This window comes from Prionailurus viverrinus, chromosome C2, assembly GCF_022837055.1.
Source record: "Prionailurus viverrinus isolate Anna chromosome C2, UM_Priviv_1.0, whole genome shotgun sequence".
NCBI classification, from domain to species: domain Eukaryota; kingdom Metazoa; phylum Chordata; class Mammalia; order Carnivora; family Felidae; genus Prionailurus; species Prionailurus viverrinus.
The window spans coordinates 87,272,418-87,291,170 of NC_062569.1; the positions used below are offsets into that span (position 1 = coordinate 87,272,418).

General features: G+C 44.9%; 1 protein-coding gene across 2 annotated transcripts in view; it reads right to left on the minus strand.

Moving 5' to 3' along the window:
* Positions 1 to 1,177: 1,177 nt before the first annotated feature.
* NRROS (negative regulator of reactive oxygen species) overlaps positions 1,178 to 18,753 on the minus strand; it is a 28,136-nt gene continuing 10,560 nt past the window's right edge. The window contains exons 2-3 of one of the 2 annotated variants that reach the window (XM_047875658.1): positions 7,504 to 7,624; positions 1,178 to 3,403 (exon numbers count right to left, since the gene is read on the minus strand). In XM_047875658.1, the coding sequence (XP_047731614.1) occupies positions 1,433 to 3,403; positions 7,504 to 7,611 (2,079 nt within the window). In that variant the 5' untranslated portion in view covers positions 7,612 to 7,624 and the 3' untranslated portion in view covers positions 1,178 to 1,432. Of the gene's footprint in view, positions 3,404 to 7,503; positions 11,141 to 18,753 lie in introns of those variants that run through there. The other variant, XM_047875659.1, reaches the window with a different exon arrangement.

Consider the following 18,753-nt stretch of genomic DNA (forward strand, 5'->3'; position numbering starts at 1 on the left):
ACTCATTTGTCTAATTAGCTGGTTGTCACCCTGGGAAACAGCAGAATCCCAGGGAAAAAGTGTTTGTGTTGATGCGGGAAGAAATTAGGGGCGGCTGGTCTTATGGACTTGGGGTGACGGGGCTCGCCCAGGACAGCGCCGGACGGAGGCTTCAAGGCGACCTGAGGGACATACGAGGCTCGAGGCTGGGACAGTGCGGCTGGAGAGAGACACAACGGCAGGAGAGATGGAGGGGCAGTGCGGGCAACATCTAACACAGGCTGACACAGTGCTTGGGTGCGGAGCCTGACTGGAACGGCCTTTTCTGCCCTTGTAGCGCGGCCAAGGGAAGTTTCTGCTTTGTCAAATTAAGACCACTGTTTTTATCTCTCTGATTTGCCTAAACATTTCTGCTGACATGTAGTCTTCACGGTAATAGTAATCAACTCGTGGGATTTCCATCCTCTCCCCACCTCCTCCCCCCTCCCCCCCACCCCTGCATGTAGCCCCCTTATGATTTGATAAACAGGGATAAAAAGTGCAAGGACAGCATAAATTGTAAACTACCGAAAGGGCGAGGCCTGTGTCTTCATTGTCTTTTCCCCACAGAGGAGCACAGAAATCGTTCCCTGTTCGCGGAGGGAAGGAGGCGAAGGAAACTAGGAATGTAGTGAGTGCACATATACTCAAAGTCGGCTGAGTAGCTGTCTGTGGTTTTTGTGAAGAGTGGGGGCTGCCTACAAGTTAGCAGAAGTCGCTCCTTTCTACATTTCTCTTCACTTTCCCTCAAACAAGAGCTGCGCCTGGTGTTCAGTTCACTACACGAATGAACTCAGGGCCCAGGTGTTGTTCTCTTTTTTCCATGAAAGGGTCATGCCTGCCTGCAGAGACCACAGGTGTGAACCCAGGGCACTCAGACAGGACCGCTCTGGCTGCAGCGACAGTGCAAGCCAAGACAAGAGGTGAGAATTCTCACCTCAGACTCCCGGCTCTGCTCTGAAATTCTTGTTCTTGGTGAACTGGTGAACCCCCAGGGCACTGTCTCTCGCCACCCTCAGGACATGCTCTTGGGGTTGTTTTTGCCTGAACTGGCACCCTTTCTAGCCAGCTCCATGGATGTCACCAAGGGAAGGACACTGCGAAGTAATCTAAGTGAAACTACCAAAAAACATTAAAGAAAGAAAAAACACAAGGTGAGTTTGATTTAAAAAATATTTATGAGACATGTGTTTTATTTTCACAGAACATCACTTAATAAATATTTTACCAGGATGATGAGGATGATTCACAACGATGGAAGAAGAACGTGGGGCAACTAAGGGCTGGAAACATTTTAAACTTTCACTTAAACCTCAATTCACTGGATTTGTTCTCTGCGTCAGATCCGGAAATCTGGCAGAGAAAGGGTTCTTCCACGCACAGACCCCATTTCTAATCTCGGCACGTGGCCAGGTCAGTATATGGAAGACCAGTGGCAGCGGCTCTTGATGACCTGAAGCAGGGGCTTCTTGAAAGTGAGGAAGATGACGGTGCAGGCCACCAGCAGGGTGAGGCAGCTGGGAAGAATGAGCACGAGGTACAGCAGGCCCATGTCCACCCGCTCCCATTTGCAGTCCTGAGGCACGCCTCCGGGCAGCTCAATCAGGCGAATGACCTTGGAGGAGAGGTTGCAAGTGACCATGGCCGAATCGGCAATGGCGTGCAGGCGCTGCAGGGACCCCCAGCCCTCCACCCCACAGCAGTCATACGGATTCTGACTGAGGTAGATGGTCCGCAGACTTCTCGTGAGCTGCTCAGACACGGCCCCCTGGGGAAGGGCTGTGAGCGAGTTTCGGCGGAGATCCAGGGTCTGCAGGGCCAGGCTGCCCCTGAACCGTGGGAAACTGGTCAAAGAATTCCCTGACAGATCCAAGTCTCTCAGATTCCCAAACCCAGAGAAGTCCAACTCCCTGAAGCTAGAACTGAGGCCCACATTCCTCAGAGACAGGACCTGTAACGTGGGGGCGATACCCCGGAGAGGGGCGACGGTCCCATTCAGAACCCCCCAGTTGCCAGACAGGTCTAAGTGGGTGAGGGCAGTCCCCTGGAACGAGCAGTCTTGTAATGCCCCCAGCCCGCAGCCCTTGAGAGAGAGGCTCCTCAAAGACGCCACGTTCCTAAAATCCACACAGCTTGGGGGGGCCGGGAGGTCCAAGCCAGCCGGCTGGGGACAAAGTGAGATCTGATTGTGGCTCATGTCAATTGTAGTGAGGTTACTGGCATCAGCAAAAAGGCCAGTGGGGATACCCATGAGCTGATTGGAGCTCAAGTTGAATGACCGGAGGCTCCTCAGGCAGCCGGGGAGCCCCGGGGCCAAGTGCAGCTCTGACAGCTGGTTCTGGCTCAGGTCCAGCTCAGTGAGTGCCCCTGGGGGCTCGTGCTCTCGGATGTGGAGCGTCATCAGGCAATTCTGGTTGAGGTTCAGGTGGGAGAGGGAAGGCATTTTCTTTAGGAAGCCATCAGGCAGGTATTGGAACTGGTTCTGGCTCATATCCAGGAAGTGTAGGTCCGCAAGGTCACTGGACGCAAACTCTTCCCAGAGGTTGACAGTGGTGATGTTGGTCACATTGCCATCCACAAGGAGGAACTGGGCCACCATCTCCCGAGGCGAAGAGGTGTTGTACAGGTCCCCGTAGAAGCCCATGTTGTTGTCCCGCAGCAGGAGCGTGTGCAACTTGCTGCACTGGGGCAAGAGTGGGAAAAAGAGCAGCTGATTGTGGGAGAGGTCCAGCGTCTCCAGCTCAAAGGCAGCCTCTCCCCCTGACGCCAGGAACCATTCCAGGACGTTGTAGCTGACATTGAGGAACCGTAGCTGTGTGAGGCTGAAGTCCACGATGCAAGGGAGGTTGTTATAGGCCAGGTTGAGGTGTCTCAGCTCAGTCAAGCCATCGAAAGCGCCACCCTCAATCTCAAAGATGTAGTTTCTCTGCAAATCCAGCTCCCTGAGGTGCCCCAGGCCCTCAAAGACAGAGTCGTCGAGCCTCATGATGGTGTTCCTCGCCAGGGACACAGCCTCCAGCGAAGAGAGGTTCTGGAGCATGAGGGCCACCATGTCTTCTGTCAGGGAGTTCCCTGACAAGTCCAGCCTCTGCAGAGCCTGCAGGTGGTGGAAGGCAGCCGCTGTCTCCTTGTAGTTCTCTGAGAGGGAGTTGTCGGGCAGCTCCAGGCTGCGCAGACGGGCCTGCCCTTGGAAGGCGCCTCGGCCGATGCGCTCCAGGTGGCACCTGTGCAGACTGAGGCTCTCCAGGAGAGGGTAGTGCTGGAGGGAACGGTTCCACAGGATCTTAAGCGGGTTGGCATCCAGGATGAGCATCTGGGAGTAGGGAGGGAGATCGCTGGGCACTGATGCAAGGTTCTGCCCTCGGCAATTGGCTACTCCATCAACCTAGGATCAGACAGACACTGGTCAGCAGAGAGGAGGGCCTCTGAGGCAGACAAGTTTATGTACAGAAATGTGGCTCATCCACTTGACTTTTACCGCAGCTTCTGAGAGTGACTCTAGAGATCATAATTTAAAAAAAAAAAAAAAAGGCTAGGAAAATGTGGAACAAAAGGGAACTTTTCTTTGTTCTTTACCTTCACATTGAAACAGTCAGCTAGGAGCTGAGTTCCAGGCCTCACTTAAAACACACCTCATGTCAGAGAAAATCTGAGCACCTGTGTCGTGGGTTCTGCGTGGTGACAACTGTGCTTGCAGTTTGGTTTCGACTGTGAGAAGGACTGAGGACCAGGGCTGTCTGCCGGTTTGAATCCGGGTTTGAATCCCACCTCTGCCATTTGTTTCCTACACGACCTTGGGCAAGTAACTTAACCTAAGTCTGTTATTTCCTCTGAAAAAACGGAGATGAAGATAGAGAGTAGCTAGCCCAGAGGATTGCAGTGAGATTAGGTGAGAGGCTGCACAGGGCCTGACACACAGCAAACACCATTAATGTAAACGGTCGCTATTGTATTGTTATCGCTATTACCCTAACACCTGTGTGTCCAACAGGGTTAGCACAAAACAACCAACATGCTGTGGCATCTTCATGTCACCCAAAGGAGTTTTGCCTGGGACGCTCCTCTACATTCTGGGTTGATAAATATTACAGCTTAAAAGGACTTCAGTCCTCAACATCACCCTGAATTGTACAGAGAAGTGGGGTCTGGAGCGAAGCGAAGAGCCCGTGGCATTGCAGGGACAGGAGTCCAGAACTTCTAATGCCCAAGTCAGTGCTCTTCCTGGATGTGTTCTACCACAGCTGTGCAACATAAGGAGGCAGGATGGATGGGACGACCCTGTTCTCATGGCAGAGGTCACGCAGGCCTTAGGATGCTTTAACGCATCCCAATGTTCTACAAGACTGGCAAAAACAATCAGTCACAGGGTGTCAGGTGTCCAGGAAAAAAGTTTTAAGTGATCAGATAGGAGAATAATGACATTCCTTTCCCAGGATTGGTCAGTAGGACAAAGTCAATGATTGTTGAAAAAAAAGTTGTTTGTTTTTTTTTTTTATTTAAAAAAAAATTTTTTTTTCAACGTTTATTTATTTTTGGGACAGAGAGAGACAGAGCATGAACGGGGGAGGGGCAGAGAGAGAGGGAGACACAGAATCAGAAACAGGCTCCAGGCTCTGAGCCATCAGCCCAGAGCCCGACTCGGGGCTCGAACTCCCGGACCGCGAGATCGTGACCTGGCTGAAGTCGGACGCTTAACCGACTGCGCCACCCAGGTGCCCCGAAAAAAAAGTTTTTTAATGAGCCCATACTCCCCAAACTGTCCAGTGATCTACTTTTACCACCTTTGATAATATGTATAGACAGAGCGTCTTGGCAATAAAAATACATTTGATCACATCCTGTTACATAACTCTATATCAGTTTGTTGCATGAATAGCACGGTGGCTAAAGGCAAGAGTTCTAGGGTCAGTCCAGTTTGGTTCTGCTTTTTATCAAATGGGTGACTTTGGGCTGGTTCCCTGACCAGTCAGGACCTTCATTACTCCACCTGTAACATGGAAATTATACTTGTAATTTTCTCATAGGGACTTTTTTTTTCCTTGTGATTGTTTACGTAAAACACTTAATACACAACCCGACACATAAGTGCTTCATAAATGTTAGCTATAATGATTAGCAAGATCTGATTAATTAATCTCTGTTGTTGCACGTTTGAGTTGTTTTTAATTTCCAGATGAACGTCAGAGTGAATTTGCCAAGTTCCTTTCACACTTCCCCTCCCCTCAAAAGTCTTTGGAGTTTTGACAGGGATTACATTATAATTATGGGTTAATTGGGGGATAACTGACATCTTTACAAAATTGAATCCCTCCATGCAGAAACAAGGTGCATTTCTTTATTTGTGTAAGTGTTGGTCTCCCCCTGACAGGGACTCTCTGGAGAATGTTGTGGTGAGGGGCTTTCCTCAAGCCACGAGACCCTGTCTCACCACAGCTGCTGTAAGCATGGGGTCAACCTCTGCAATTCCCTGTGGCCCCACCAAAGAGCTGCAAAAGGACAACGTGGCTGTCATAGCCCAAGAAAATCTCACCATGTCCACTTTATGATAACATGTGGCTTAGGCAAGGCGGGGCACCGGTGATACCTGGACCCTCAAACTCTCAGCCTTCCAAGAGCCATGGGTGATCCACTCTTTGAACCCCCTGGCAGCTGACCCCTGCTCTTGCCCACCAGGCTGGAGAGGGTCAGACAGGCAGTCTAGCCTGAACTCTGAAAGGCTATCAAAGAACTCATACTTTCTGATTCCCTCTTGATTTAGCTACTGTGAAGTTAACCTTTAAATGTTGTTTTTAAATATTTATTTATTTGTTTTGAGAGAGAGAGAGAGCGAGAGCTGTCCGCACGGAGCCCGATGTGGGGCTCAATCCCATGAACCACGAGATCATGACCTGAGCCAAAAATCAAGATTTAGATGCTTCACCAGCTGAGCCACCCAGGCGGTCCTGAAGTTAATTTTTAATAGCCTCTGTAAGGAATTAATGGAAGTCTGTAGTAACAGAGACTAACAACAATAATGACAGATAAAACACATAGCTCTTAGTACAAACAAGGCCCTGTTCTGAGTGCTTTATATACACTAACTCATTTAATCATCATAGCAATGCAGTGTTATGGTATTATTGGTTGGTGCCACTATTCTATATTTTACAGGTGAGGAAACTGAGACACAGAGTGCCCCCCCCCCCCACCAATGTCACCAGCTAGCAAGCTGGGATTTAAATTTTTTTTTAAGGGGCGCCTGGGTGGCACAGTCGGTTAAGCGTCCGACTTCAGCTCAGGTCACGATCTCACGGTCCGTGAGTTTGAGCCCCGCGTTGGGCTCTGGGCTGATGGCTCAGAGCCTGGAGCCTGTTTCCGATTCTGTGTCTCCCTCTCTCTCTGCCCGTCCCCTGTTCGTGCTCTGTCTCTCTCTGTCCCAAAAATAAATAAACGTTGAAAAAAAATAAATTTTTTTTTAATGTTTATTTACTTTTGAGAGAGACACAGAGAGACAGAGCACGAGCAGGGGAGGGGCAGAGAGAGAGGGAGACACAGAATCTGAAGCAGGCTCCAGGCTCTGAGCCGTTAGCGCAGAGCCCATCGTGGGGCTCGAACCCACAAACTGTGAGATCACCACCTGAACTGAAGTCAGACGCTTAACCGACTTAGCCACCTAGGTGCCCCAAGCTGGGATTTAAACCTGGTCTGGCTCATAACCCCCACTCTGTACTAGAGTATACTACAGCATAGTGGTCAGAGGTTACTACAGGTGGTTAAGAACCATGACCAACTGGGTTTTTTTAATTTATCAGCTTTAAGAATACAATTCTGATTGTAGGTATTAACCCCGACATCCAATTTGTCTTTCTAGTACCTAGTATATAATAGGACTCAAGGAATGCTTATGAAATATATGTTTCTCAAGCAGACTTTTGACTTATAGGCAAGGGGGAAATTTTCCAGAAATGTGCCCAGTTGTTATGAGCCAGATCTGTTTCCAGATAGAGGCTGAAAGCCCTGGAGAGGGTAAACTGTAAAAGCTCAGATATCCACTCCCTTGATCGTCTTCAGCCTGAATGTGATCAAGAATGTTGCTCTGCAGTACAGCTGTTTGAGCATTTGCTATTGGCTCATATACAAGCTCTGAGTCAGGGCTTATCCAATTTTACTACGCCCTACTCAGGGATTCTGGTACCATTAGTAGAGCTCAATCATCCAGATTTTTAACAGGGTGCTCTTGTTTCAGGTGACTAACCTGTGCCTGTCTCTGTGGCCTCCTGGCTTCAGCAGGTATGAGGAAGATGGGCAGGGACTGCCTGGTCTTTCTCAGGTGTCATCTGAACCTTTGGTTAAGGAGCAGCTTGCACATGGCCTCATGCTAGGCAGCTACAGAGTGATTCAGACTCTTTCATTCCCTGCCCTCTTTGACTGACAATACATCAGTCTTCCAATAGACCAGACCCTGTCAGGACAAAACCAACAGACAGAGTTTCCTGGAAAACTCACCAACTCGCAGCCCCCTTGGGAAGCTGCCGTGGCCATTCCACTTTGATTCCTCCATTCCACTGTCAAGAAGTGAAAACCCAGGCACAGCCAGAGGGGCAGTAACTCCATCTCAAGTGCAGCACTGTGGACAGAGGGCAAGGAAGAAGTGAGTAAGAGAAGGACATCCCAGAGGGCTGCTTTGCACTCTTGGTAGAAGGAGCCAGTTCCCAGCTATGTCTGGTCTTAGAGGCCCACAGCTATCAGGAGGTGGAAACCCACAGATCATTCAAATACCTCAAGTTAGCCAATACTTTCAACCTTTCACTACAACTGTTGACAAGAACTTATTTTTGTTTTGCCTCTACCACTTGATGGACAGGTGGCTGAATACTGAAACTTCTAAGAGCCCACCAACAGAAGACAGAGGCAAAGGACTTGAGGAACCGGATCTCAGGTCACCCAGAGTTTGCCACATTTTGTAGTTCTGTTGAAGTTTTCCTCCCAAAGCTCAAATCTGCCTGATGCATTGCCTGAACTCAGTAAATATTTGCTGCATGAATGAATGAATGAATGAACAAAAGAATGGTGAACCGGGACTGAAATACTAATTGTAGCTTCTGGTCCTGTAGAGTTACTAATTGCTGTGTTGACATGAGGCTTTTAGGAGGGTAGGTCTCGTTGGTTTTGACTCATTTGAATACAACCTTTTGCAAAAAAGGACTTTGATAGTTTGCCTGAATAAGAGAAAAAAACTAAGGGGCAAATGAAAAGTAATCTTCAGGTATAATAAGGATTATTGATGAGGTGTGGTTGCCAGCCCTCTTACCTGGCCAGTGAACACAGAACAGGAACCATGAGAAGGCTTAAAATTATACATATACCAATATAATTTTAGAACTAAGCAAAACCATAATGGAAATATATTATATTCTCTGCCATTGCATTTTTACAGGAGAACATTCAAAGGCCCAGAGACACTAAGGGCTTATTTAAGGTTCCAGATCAACTTAGTAGCAGGGCTGAGAGCAGCCCCCACCGAGGTCCCCTTCCCTGAGCTCCAGGATGAGTAACCAGCATAATTTCTCTCCCTGAGGGTGCTGTTGAACTGACTGCCCTCCTATTGGGAGGGCTTATAGCCCAGTGACATTCCTTTCTCAGCTCTGCTTCCTCACAAACAGATGCAAGTGCCTGGCCCCAGCATTTCTTCTGCTCCATCCTCTCCTTGACATCTCCCCAGAAGGGACCACAGGGCCTGCTCCCTAGGCTTCTCCTAGGCCAGCAGCACCAGCACTGAAATGAACCTCCTCACCCATTCCATGGGACCCACAGACCTTTCTGCCTCACACACCCAGGCCATCTTGGGCCCCTTCCTCTTCCTCTTTCTTTGAATAAGTTTACACATCTCTGAGGCTAATTTTAACTTCATGGTCAGATTTTAATACTCACCAGTGAAAACAGACTAACAGAAAAGCAAAGCAAAACCAGGTAAATCAACTTTAACCTTCATTTCAGGTCAGGTCAGCGCTCCTTACCACAAAGGGAACCTCCAATTGAGAATTCATCAGTATTTGCTGGACACTGGGAATCCCCTTCCCGGCCCTCCTTCCATTTCTGCACCTGTGCAGGAAGTACTACCTCATGGCATGTACAGGGCACAGATGGCAGAAGCAGAGCCATATGGGCTTTGTCCTTAGGATCTGCACAGGACACACACACACACACACACACACACAAAACAACCTTGGGATCACTGCCCAACTGGAAATAAGGCTGCCAGACTTAGCAAATTACGAGATGCCATTTGAATGTAAGATAGACAATAAATAACTTTTTAGTGCAAATATGTCCCATGCAATATTTGGCACATACTTACACTAAAGAAATTCATTGTTTACCTGACATTCAAATTTCACGGGGTGTCCTATATTTTATTGAAAACAGACAGGGAAATGGAAACCAAGGACTTTCCCCACTGCCTTCCTCCCTCACCCCCACTGTCAGGCTTGGGATGGTAGATGCTGCTGTGACAATGACCCTTCTAGAACAGCCATTTCAATTTATACTGAAATGCCAAATCTAGATATGTACAGGGAAAGATTGTGATTTCTTCAGGGAGAATATAATTGTTTAGACTGGAATGTTAGATAGGCCCGAAGTCATGCCCTGAGCATAATTTTAATTTCTGGGTCAATGAGAAAATTTTTGCAAATTTAAAATGTATTTTCTCCTTCCTCCTAAAATCAGCCAACCAGCCCAGAAAAACTACTGTTGTTCCCTCTGGGCAACTCCTTCTTTCATGAGGCAGCATGGAAAAATTATCAGATTTAGAGCCAGACAGACCAGGGTTTGAATTCTGGCTCCAGGATTTGTTTTTCAATTCATATAAAGTCTCCAAGCAGACTTCATATAAAGCCTCCAAGCAATTCATATAAAGTCTCCAAGACTCCGATATCCATAAAATGGGGATAATAATAACTATTCAGAGTTTTTATGAGATCAACCAGTATATGTGAAAGTGCTTCATTGACTGTGAAAGTAGTTAATGACATAATTATTATTTATGAGTTTCAAACACCATTGAGCTGGTTGAGTGGCTGTTACGTGTCATCTCCAAGGTAATTCAAGTTACACAAAGAAGGGAAAAGAATGAAAAATCTGGATGTAAGAATGAATATATCATTATACCAACTGGTGTGTGAAAGGTATGCAGGAAGATTGCATTAAAAATTCTATGTTAATAAATTCCAGAACAAGGTTAATTCCAGTAACAGAAGACTATGCTGGTTGAGAGCTGTTTGTCCTCGGATAGATGCCTTACCCTGCTCTGTATCATAGGGAACTGACTTCTGAAGCCTATTTCCCAAGCTCTGGGTGTCAGCTGGCCTCCAGCTGGTTTGGTCAATGGGAGGAACTATGGGAAGTTAGACAGCAGAAGGAGGACTGAATCTTTCCATCTCTCCCTGCCTTGGACTGAGAAGTCCTTGAGCTTCTATTGGTGACTCCTAGACTCTAGTAACACCATCCTTTCCCTACTTTATCCTTCCCCTACTAGGGAAGATCATAGCTTCCTAAAATTGCTAACCTCTGGGTTGATTGTCTATTTGCTGGTTAGCTTCTTAGCCTCTTCATGTGTAGCCAATTTCCTGCACTAAATTTTCTCTTTAACAAATAATCTGGGTGTTTCTGTTTCCTGGTTGGACCCTGGCAGATACAATGATGTAAGTGAGAATGGCTTTGGATCAGTCCTAAACAAAAAAGGTATATAGTGACCCTGAAAAGAATAAAAGGCTTTTTATTCTCTCTCAACCAGTCAGGTTGAGAAACACTATTCCAAGAGTATGCAGAAGGATTCCTCAGAGCCATGGAGCTGCAAAGAGTACAAGATGAGTTTGGATGGCAAATCTCACTGGAAATCGTATGAAGCCTCTGCTGTGTGCACAGGACTGCTTCCCCTCCTCACAATTAACCTTAGTTGGGTGAGCTATAAGAGAGCATCTAAGCTTGTGGCAAATAAGTAACTGTCCCACTTCACTCCAATCTCTCTGGCATCTTCTAGAAAATACATCCATTTTTTAAGCCAAATCACCTCAACTACACTTTGGGTAGAGAAAGGGAAGTGAAAGGAAAATAATTATAATGGAGGACACACGAGTGTGGCATTAATACTTTAAAAAAATTTTTATTTATTTTTTTTTAATTTTTTTTAACGTTTTATTTATTTTTGAGACAGAGAGAGACAGAGCATGAACGGGGGAGGGGCAGAGAGAGGGGGAGACACAGAATGGAAGCAGGCTCCAGGCTCTGAGCCATCAGCCCAGAGCCCGACGCGGGGCTCGAACTCACGGACCGCGAGATCGTGACCTGAGCTGAAGTCGGACGCTCAACCGACTGAGCCACCCAGGCGCCCCTAAAAAAATTTTTAATGTTTATTTTTGAGAGAGAGAGAGAGAGAGAGAGAGAGACAGAGCGCAAGTGAGGGAGGGCAGAGAGAGAGGGAGACACAGAATCCGAAGTAGGCTCCAGGCTCTGAGCTGTCAGCATAGAGGCCGACACGGGGCTCCAACTCGCGAACTGTGAGATGATAACCTGAGCCAAAGTCAGAAGCTTAACCAACTGAGCTACCCAGGCGCCATTTGAAATGAATAATTTAAATGAGGTAACCTGGAACCTCCCCTCACTATAATTAAAAGGTCCTGGATTCATGGTTTCCATTGCATGGACTATGACCACTGAGGAGCCACAGAGGAAATGGAGCCATAAGAAACTGCAAATCATTCCCTAAGTAGGGTCTGAATAAGTATGACGTCTCCTGGTCTGGGTGACCACCGGGAAACTCCCCTATATGAAAGCTGAGATCCTGACATGAGAGGCAGATGGCATTAACAGACTCAGCTCGTATCTTCTTAAGCCAGGTAACAAAATTGAAGAGTTCCTTCTAAGTGTAGAGGCAAAAAAATGGTAAGTCCTGTTCTCTTCTATATAGAATCTACAATCCTACATTCTTTTATTCAGTTAATAATTTCTATAAGGTCTCTCTATGTCTTATCCAGTCACGGTTTTCCTGATCATGGTTAATGCCAGAGATTGTCAGCTTCTAATCAAAGTGAAAAGCTTTCAAAGACAAGGCACTATTGACTCAGGTGCTAGCAGGACGTAAGTACTGTACTGTGTCTGTAACACATTTGAGTTGGAGATATTGAGATTATAAATCCTACCCTTCTGTTAGAGTGAAGTCCTCATAGTATTGAATTTACATTTCTTCTTTATCTTCTAACTATTCTGTTTGTGTGCAGTCATCACAAACTTCTCTTAGAAGTCCTTGAAATATCAGGACCTCCGATGCTTAACGGCATCCCCTATGCAACCAATGGTCTTGAGACTATGCATTCTAATTGGTTATCATGGAAAACTGTGATTCAACCCACATCAATCCCATGTGCATACAGTGTTCTTTTTTTTTTAAAAAGTTTATTTATTTATTTTAAGTAATCTCTGTGCCAAATGTGGGGCTCAAACTTACGACCCTGAGATCAAGAGTCTCGTGCTCTGCTGACTGAGCCAGCCAGGCTACCCTACACAGTGTTCCTTTTCAGGCAGAAATACAATATGGCTTTTTGTCTATTTTTTCTCTGTTCGTACCTAGTATGAACATAAATAAGTGGTGAAAACCGATCCACTTCACAAAAACAACATGAATCGAGACTGTATTCTACAGCAAGAGAACACGAACAGTGAGGAAGAAGAATGCACATCAGCTGTAAAAGTTCCTCCTTGTTTTAGAAAGTGTGCTTGTTTGCTTTTTCTATTTCCACAAGGTAGGAGGGAAAAGGTCCTGCTTCACTGAGCCAAGTAAGGTCAAAGAAGACTGAGTAGGTGGCCCTGTGGGCTGAAAGGGGTGGGAACATTTACTCCTTTTGGACAGGGTGTCCCGATCCTGCCAGCAGCAGCTTGACTGTATGCTGGGTGAGCGCTTTCCATATCCATCCCCGTGACCACATCAGTTCTGGGCTCAGGACGGCTTTCGTGGAAGAAGGTGGCGGCATGCGGGCCAAAGAATGGCTTCAGCAAGGGGACGTGGGGGAGATTGCTTGCTTTTACGAAGGACAGAAGGAGAGGGTGAGTGAAATCTTTTGACTGGTCTCTGCTTCTGGAAGTCCTGAAATTTCCATGTCCCTGTCCTCACAAAAATCAAAATCATCCAGGGGTGCAGCAGCACACTTAGTATTATTAGACCCCCCTAACACTTAAACATATATGTACACTGCTTGTTTTCCAAATGCATGTCGATTTTCCTGTATTTTAAAAAAAAAACAACTTTTTTTTTAAGTGTTATTAATTTCAAGTAGCTTTCTGTCATGATGTAACGTCTTAACCAGCTGGGAGTGAAATACAACCACAAGTAAAGGCTAATCTACAGGTATTTTTGTCCATAAAAAGATCTCCTCGTACGAAAAGTTTGGGAATGCTAAGGAGTAACCCTGACATGAATGTGGGAGAGCTCCGCTTCATTTTCAGGCAAGGATGCTGGATTTCTAACATTCAGGGGCACCCCGAATATCACCTCACTCCCACACTCTCACCTCCCCACCTCCCGTCACCGCTGCTACTCTAGCCTCTGCCCCCAGAGCTGCGACTGCACACTGCGCGCTCTTTGCTAAAGGCGCGATCAGTCAGTGTTAAGAATGTGATACATACATTAGCATGTCATTGAGAATTTCCTCCTCAAAGTAATCAAATAGCTGAAAATGCTTTAAAGAAAGAGGACTTCGGAGAAAGATGGTAACTCTCAGAGGTACCGGTCTCAGAAACAAATATTTATAGACTGGCCTGAGGGGAGGAAATCTCTAGAGGCAGAGTGTGGGGTGTGAATGTGTGACGTTGACACCCTTGAAGAAAGGTACAGTTGCTAGCTAGAGGGTTCCACAGGAAGGGAGTCTGCCTTTGTTTAAAAAGAAAAGAGCAAATCCCACCTGGGATCCTGGAAGAGAGGGAAGGGCAGCTGGTCACACACCACAGAGAATGGATAATAAAAAACAGAAACACAAGTCTGTGAACACTTCAAATCATTCCTACTACCAAGAAGTATTTGAAAGCCCCAGGCAAACAGCTTTGGTCTCTTTGATCGTAGCAAAAAATTGAAGTGACTTGAGCCCTCACCAAATGTTCAAACTTAGCATCTCCCGTAGTGAGAATACCTGACACTCTGAGCCTCCAGATGTGGCACCCGGGGAAACACAAAGCCCCATCTTGGCAGTACGCTTGCCAAAAATGTTTGCCCTGGACCCAGTCATGAGGGGACAATCAGACAGATCCAGGCTATACATCATCCTATAAGACAACTGGCTTGGGCCCTTCAAAGAAGTCAAAGTCTTGAAACAGAAAGAAAGGCAGTGGAGGTGTGGCGCCTGGGTGGCATCCGACTTCAGCTCAGATCATGATCTCACAGTGGGTGAGTTCAAGCCCCGCACTGGGCTCTGTGCTGACAGCTCAGAGCCTGGAGCCTGCTTCAGATTCTGTGTCTCTGTCTCTCTCTACCCCTCCCCCTGCTTGTGATCTGTCTGTCTGTCTGTCTCTCTCTCTCAAAAATAAATAAACATTAAAAAAACTCTTTTAATTAAAAAAAAAAGGCAGCGGAGGAGAAAAGGGGGAGGTTTGATTACAAGTGAGTAAGAAGCTTAATGGGCTTCTGGGTGGCTCAGTCGGTTAAGCATCCATTCGTGATTTCGGCTCAGGTCATGATCTTGCAGTTCGTGAGGCTGAGCCCCACGTCGGGGTCTGCGCTGGCAGTGTGGAACCTGCTTGGGATTCTCTTTCCCTCTCTCTCTGCCTTCCCCCTCTCACGCTCTCTCAGTCTCTCAAAATAAATAAACATAAAAAAAAAAGAACCATAATAACTAAGTGTAATGCATGTACCTTGAGTGGATTTTGGATTTTTAAAAATCTCTAAAAGAAAAATTTGAGACAACTAAGGTAATATGTGTGCTGAATAATGTGCTTTCAGATGGTATTATGTACAAATGATACTATCGAATTATTGCTGATTTTCTTAGGTGCAGTGATGATTTTTTGGTCATGTAGGAAAGTACTCTTATTCTTGGGAAATGCACGCTGAAGTATTTAGGGGTGAAGTTTCATGATGTCTACAACTTATATAACCTACTTTCAAATGGCCTGAGAGAGAAAGAGAGAGAAAGGGAGGGAGAGAGGAAGGAAGAAAATTAAAGAAAATATTACCAACTGATAAATTTAGCATGATACTTTCTTTTAACCCTCCAGTGAGTTTGAAATTTTTCAAAATAAAAATTAATAGGGAAAATGAAATAAATGTTGGGGTTTCTAAAGGGAGAGGGGGAATTATGGTAATTTTCTGTCCCAGCATTTTCTGGAACATATATTTTTCAAATATTCTTCTCAGAAAGGTGTTCAGAAAACATTTGTTAAGTTAAAAATGCACATACACATCAACCTTAAAGATATCCTGAAAATTGGAACATTTGACATTCAAATGAGAGCTTCCAGGCTGCTTCTCTCTTATCTGAAAAGAGCCCTAGAGTAGTAGATCACGTGTTCTGACCTGATGTACTAATATAACTTCCACTGTCCAGGTCGATAGCTCTGTCCACCACACCTATGGTCCCTCTGGTGAGGCAGCCTTCAAGGGAGACACATGACCTCACCACCATCTCTATGTATCCCTCCACCTCCACCTCCAACAAGCTAATAGAATCTTGGGGAAGCATCTGACCAGAGGAGGTCAATCCTTACATGCAGCCAGCACGCTATGAGTGATCCCAACGCAGAGACAAGGGAGACAATTAGGTCATTGGCAGTGGAAATTGGAACTAAAAGCCACAGAGAGAAGGTAGAATTGAATTTTTGAGGGATCTTGCTGTGAGGAAGCAGAAGCTATGAGTCAGATGACAAGGTGTGTGAACAGAAAAGAATGAAAACAGTCAACATTCGTCTCAACAGAGATCAGAGAAGGGAGGATAGGAAGAATGACAGGAGGATGGGCCCTCCAGGCTGGGTGGTGAGAATGGGCTCTGAGGCCGCCTCTAGGGTTCCTGATGGTTCTCTGCAGGGTCAGATCCATTTCCAACTTCCATGTTTTCTCATGATAGTACCCCGCAACACCCCTCAAACGCTGGCCCTACTGTTGCATCTTGCCAACAAAAAGGAGCCAACTAAAATAGGACTTGCTCTTTAATAAGTTTTAAACCCAAAGGACAAAACTGGATAATAGATGCATGCAAGGTTCATGATGCTACCTGAAAATTAGAGACAGTGGCTGAAATCTGAAAGCTAGCAATGTATTTTTCCAAGTGCAATCTATAGACAAGACTTATCAAGGAAAAGGAAAACTGAAGAGCAAAAATTTGTTGGGAAACAAGACAGTAGTCTTAAACTATCTCTCTACAGATTCCTTACTAATTTTGCAAAGGTGAAAATAACAGTTTTATGGAGGAGATCCAGTTAAATGTGTGGATTTTGATTACATTTATGTAAGAGGCTATCCTTATACTTAGAAAATATACACTATATTATTTAGAAGTAAAGGGGCATAATGTCTGCAACATTATTCTCAAATCATTCAGAAATATATATATATATATATATATTTTTTTTTTTTAATAAATAGAGAGAGGAAAAGAAAACAAATATGACAAAATGTTTAACAATTGGTAAACAGAGGTGAAGAATTTATGGGCATTCTTTTAGTTGTGTTGCAATTTTTCTGTAAGTTAGAAACGGTTTCAAAGATAAAAGTTATGGGGGCACCTGGGTGGCTTGGTCGGTTAAGCGTCTGACTACTGATTTCGGCTGACAGTGTGGAGCCTGCTTGGGAGTCTCTCTCTGCCCCTCCCCCACTTGCATGCTCCTGCATGCACGTGTGCTCTCTTTGTCTCTCTCAAAATAAATAAATAAACTTAAAGCTAAAAGTTATGAAAAATTAACACATAAAAACACAAATGGTTTTTAAAAGTGCACTCTAGGGGCACCTGGGTGGCTCAGTCAGTTGAGTGACCAACTCTTGATTTCTGCTCAGGTCATGATCTCACAGTTAATGGGATCCAGCCTCCAGTTGGGTTCTGCACTGACAGCATGGTGTTGACTTGGGATTCTCTCTCTCTCTCTGTCCCTCCCCCACTCTCTTTCAAAATAAATTTTTTTAAAAGTGCACTCCAAAACTAATTAGATTCTTGTTACAGGAAAACTGACTTATTTTGAGTACTGACAAATCATCATGTTAGATGACTGTAGACATTATTTCTTCTTTATAAGAATCTGCACATAAAACTAACTTGATTTGCAAGACTTTTGCTTGGAGAAATTGTACTGACACCAAGCAAATGGTTTAGCAAGATATATTTATTGCTTAAAATGTAGTCTGGAAAAGGAAAGAAGAAAGGGAAGGAAGGAAGGAAGGAGAAAAGAAAAAAAGCAAGAATGACATTTTGGCTCAAACTTTATGTTGGTTTTTTGTTGTTGTTTTGATTTGTTTGAGATTTTATTTTCAAGTAATCTCTACATCCAATGTGGGGCTCAAACTCACAACCTCAAGATTAAGAGTCGCATGCTCTAACTGACTAAGCCAGCCAGGTGCCCCATTGATTCAAACTTTAAATTCAAGATGAGAAGGCGGGGGGGGGGGGGGGGGGAGTCCTTCTGATTGAGGCAATAAGTAAGTTAATGAATAAATAAATAAATAAATAAATAAGCAAACAAACAAACACATAAATTCAAGATAAAAACTATTCAACTTTTGAATAGTGAGTTTGGATTACTTTGATAACTAGCTATCAAACTAAACACGTCTAAAAAAGGTTTAAAGATACTCTGTGCTCTCTTTTCCTGCAAATAAGCCACAGATATACTTTAAAAATTGAGACATAATTCACATACTATGTAATTCACCAATGGTTTTTAGTATATTCGCAGCGTTGTGCAACCATCACCATTGTCTAATTCCAGAACATTTGCAACACCCCAAAATGAGACCCTGTACTCATTAGCAGTCACTTCCCCCCTCCCTTGGCAAACACTAGTCTACTTTCCATTTCTGTGCATTTGTACATTCTGGATGTTTGATGTATATTGAATCATACAATGTGTGTCTGTCTTCTCTCACTTATAATAATGCTTTCGAAGTTCATCCATGTTGCAGCACATATTAATCGGTATTTCCTTCCTTTTTATGGCTGAATAATATTCATTGTCCGGACAAACTTGCCACATTCGTTTATGAATTCATTAGCTGATGAACATTTGAATTGTTACCACTGTTTGGCTATTATGAATAATGCATCTGTGAACATTCATGTACAAGTCTTTGTGTGGCCATGTTTTCAATTCTCTTGCCTATACATACTGGGAATGAAATTGCTGGGTCAGACTGTAATTCTGTTTGACGTTGAAGAACTGCCAGAATGTTTTCCAGTTTCTGCACACTTTATATTCCCACCAGCAGGGCAGGAGTGTTCCATTTCCTTCTCGTGCTCATCAACACTGGTTATTTTCTGTCGTTTGTATTCCGGCCATCCTAGTAGGTGTGAGGTGGCCTCTTTGTGATTTTGACTTGCATTTCCCCAATGGCTAATGATGCTGAACAGTCACATGCCTTTATTGACTTATTTCTATATCTTTGGATAAATGTCCAAACAGTGGACTTTTAAATCCAAAGATTTTTAAAATTTGGTTTTGGATTATATGTGAAAGAAAATAAAGAAGAGTCATAAAAGTGAAGAACCAGCTGTAATCTTTGGTTGAATT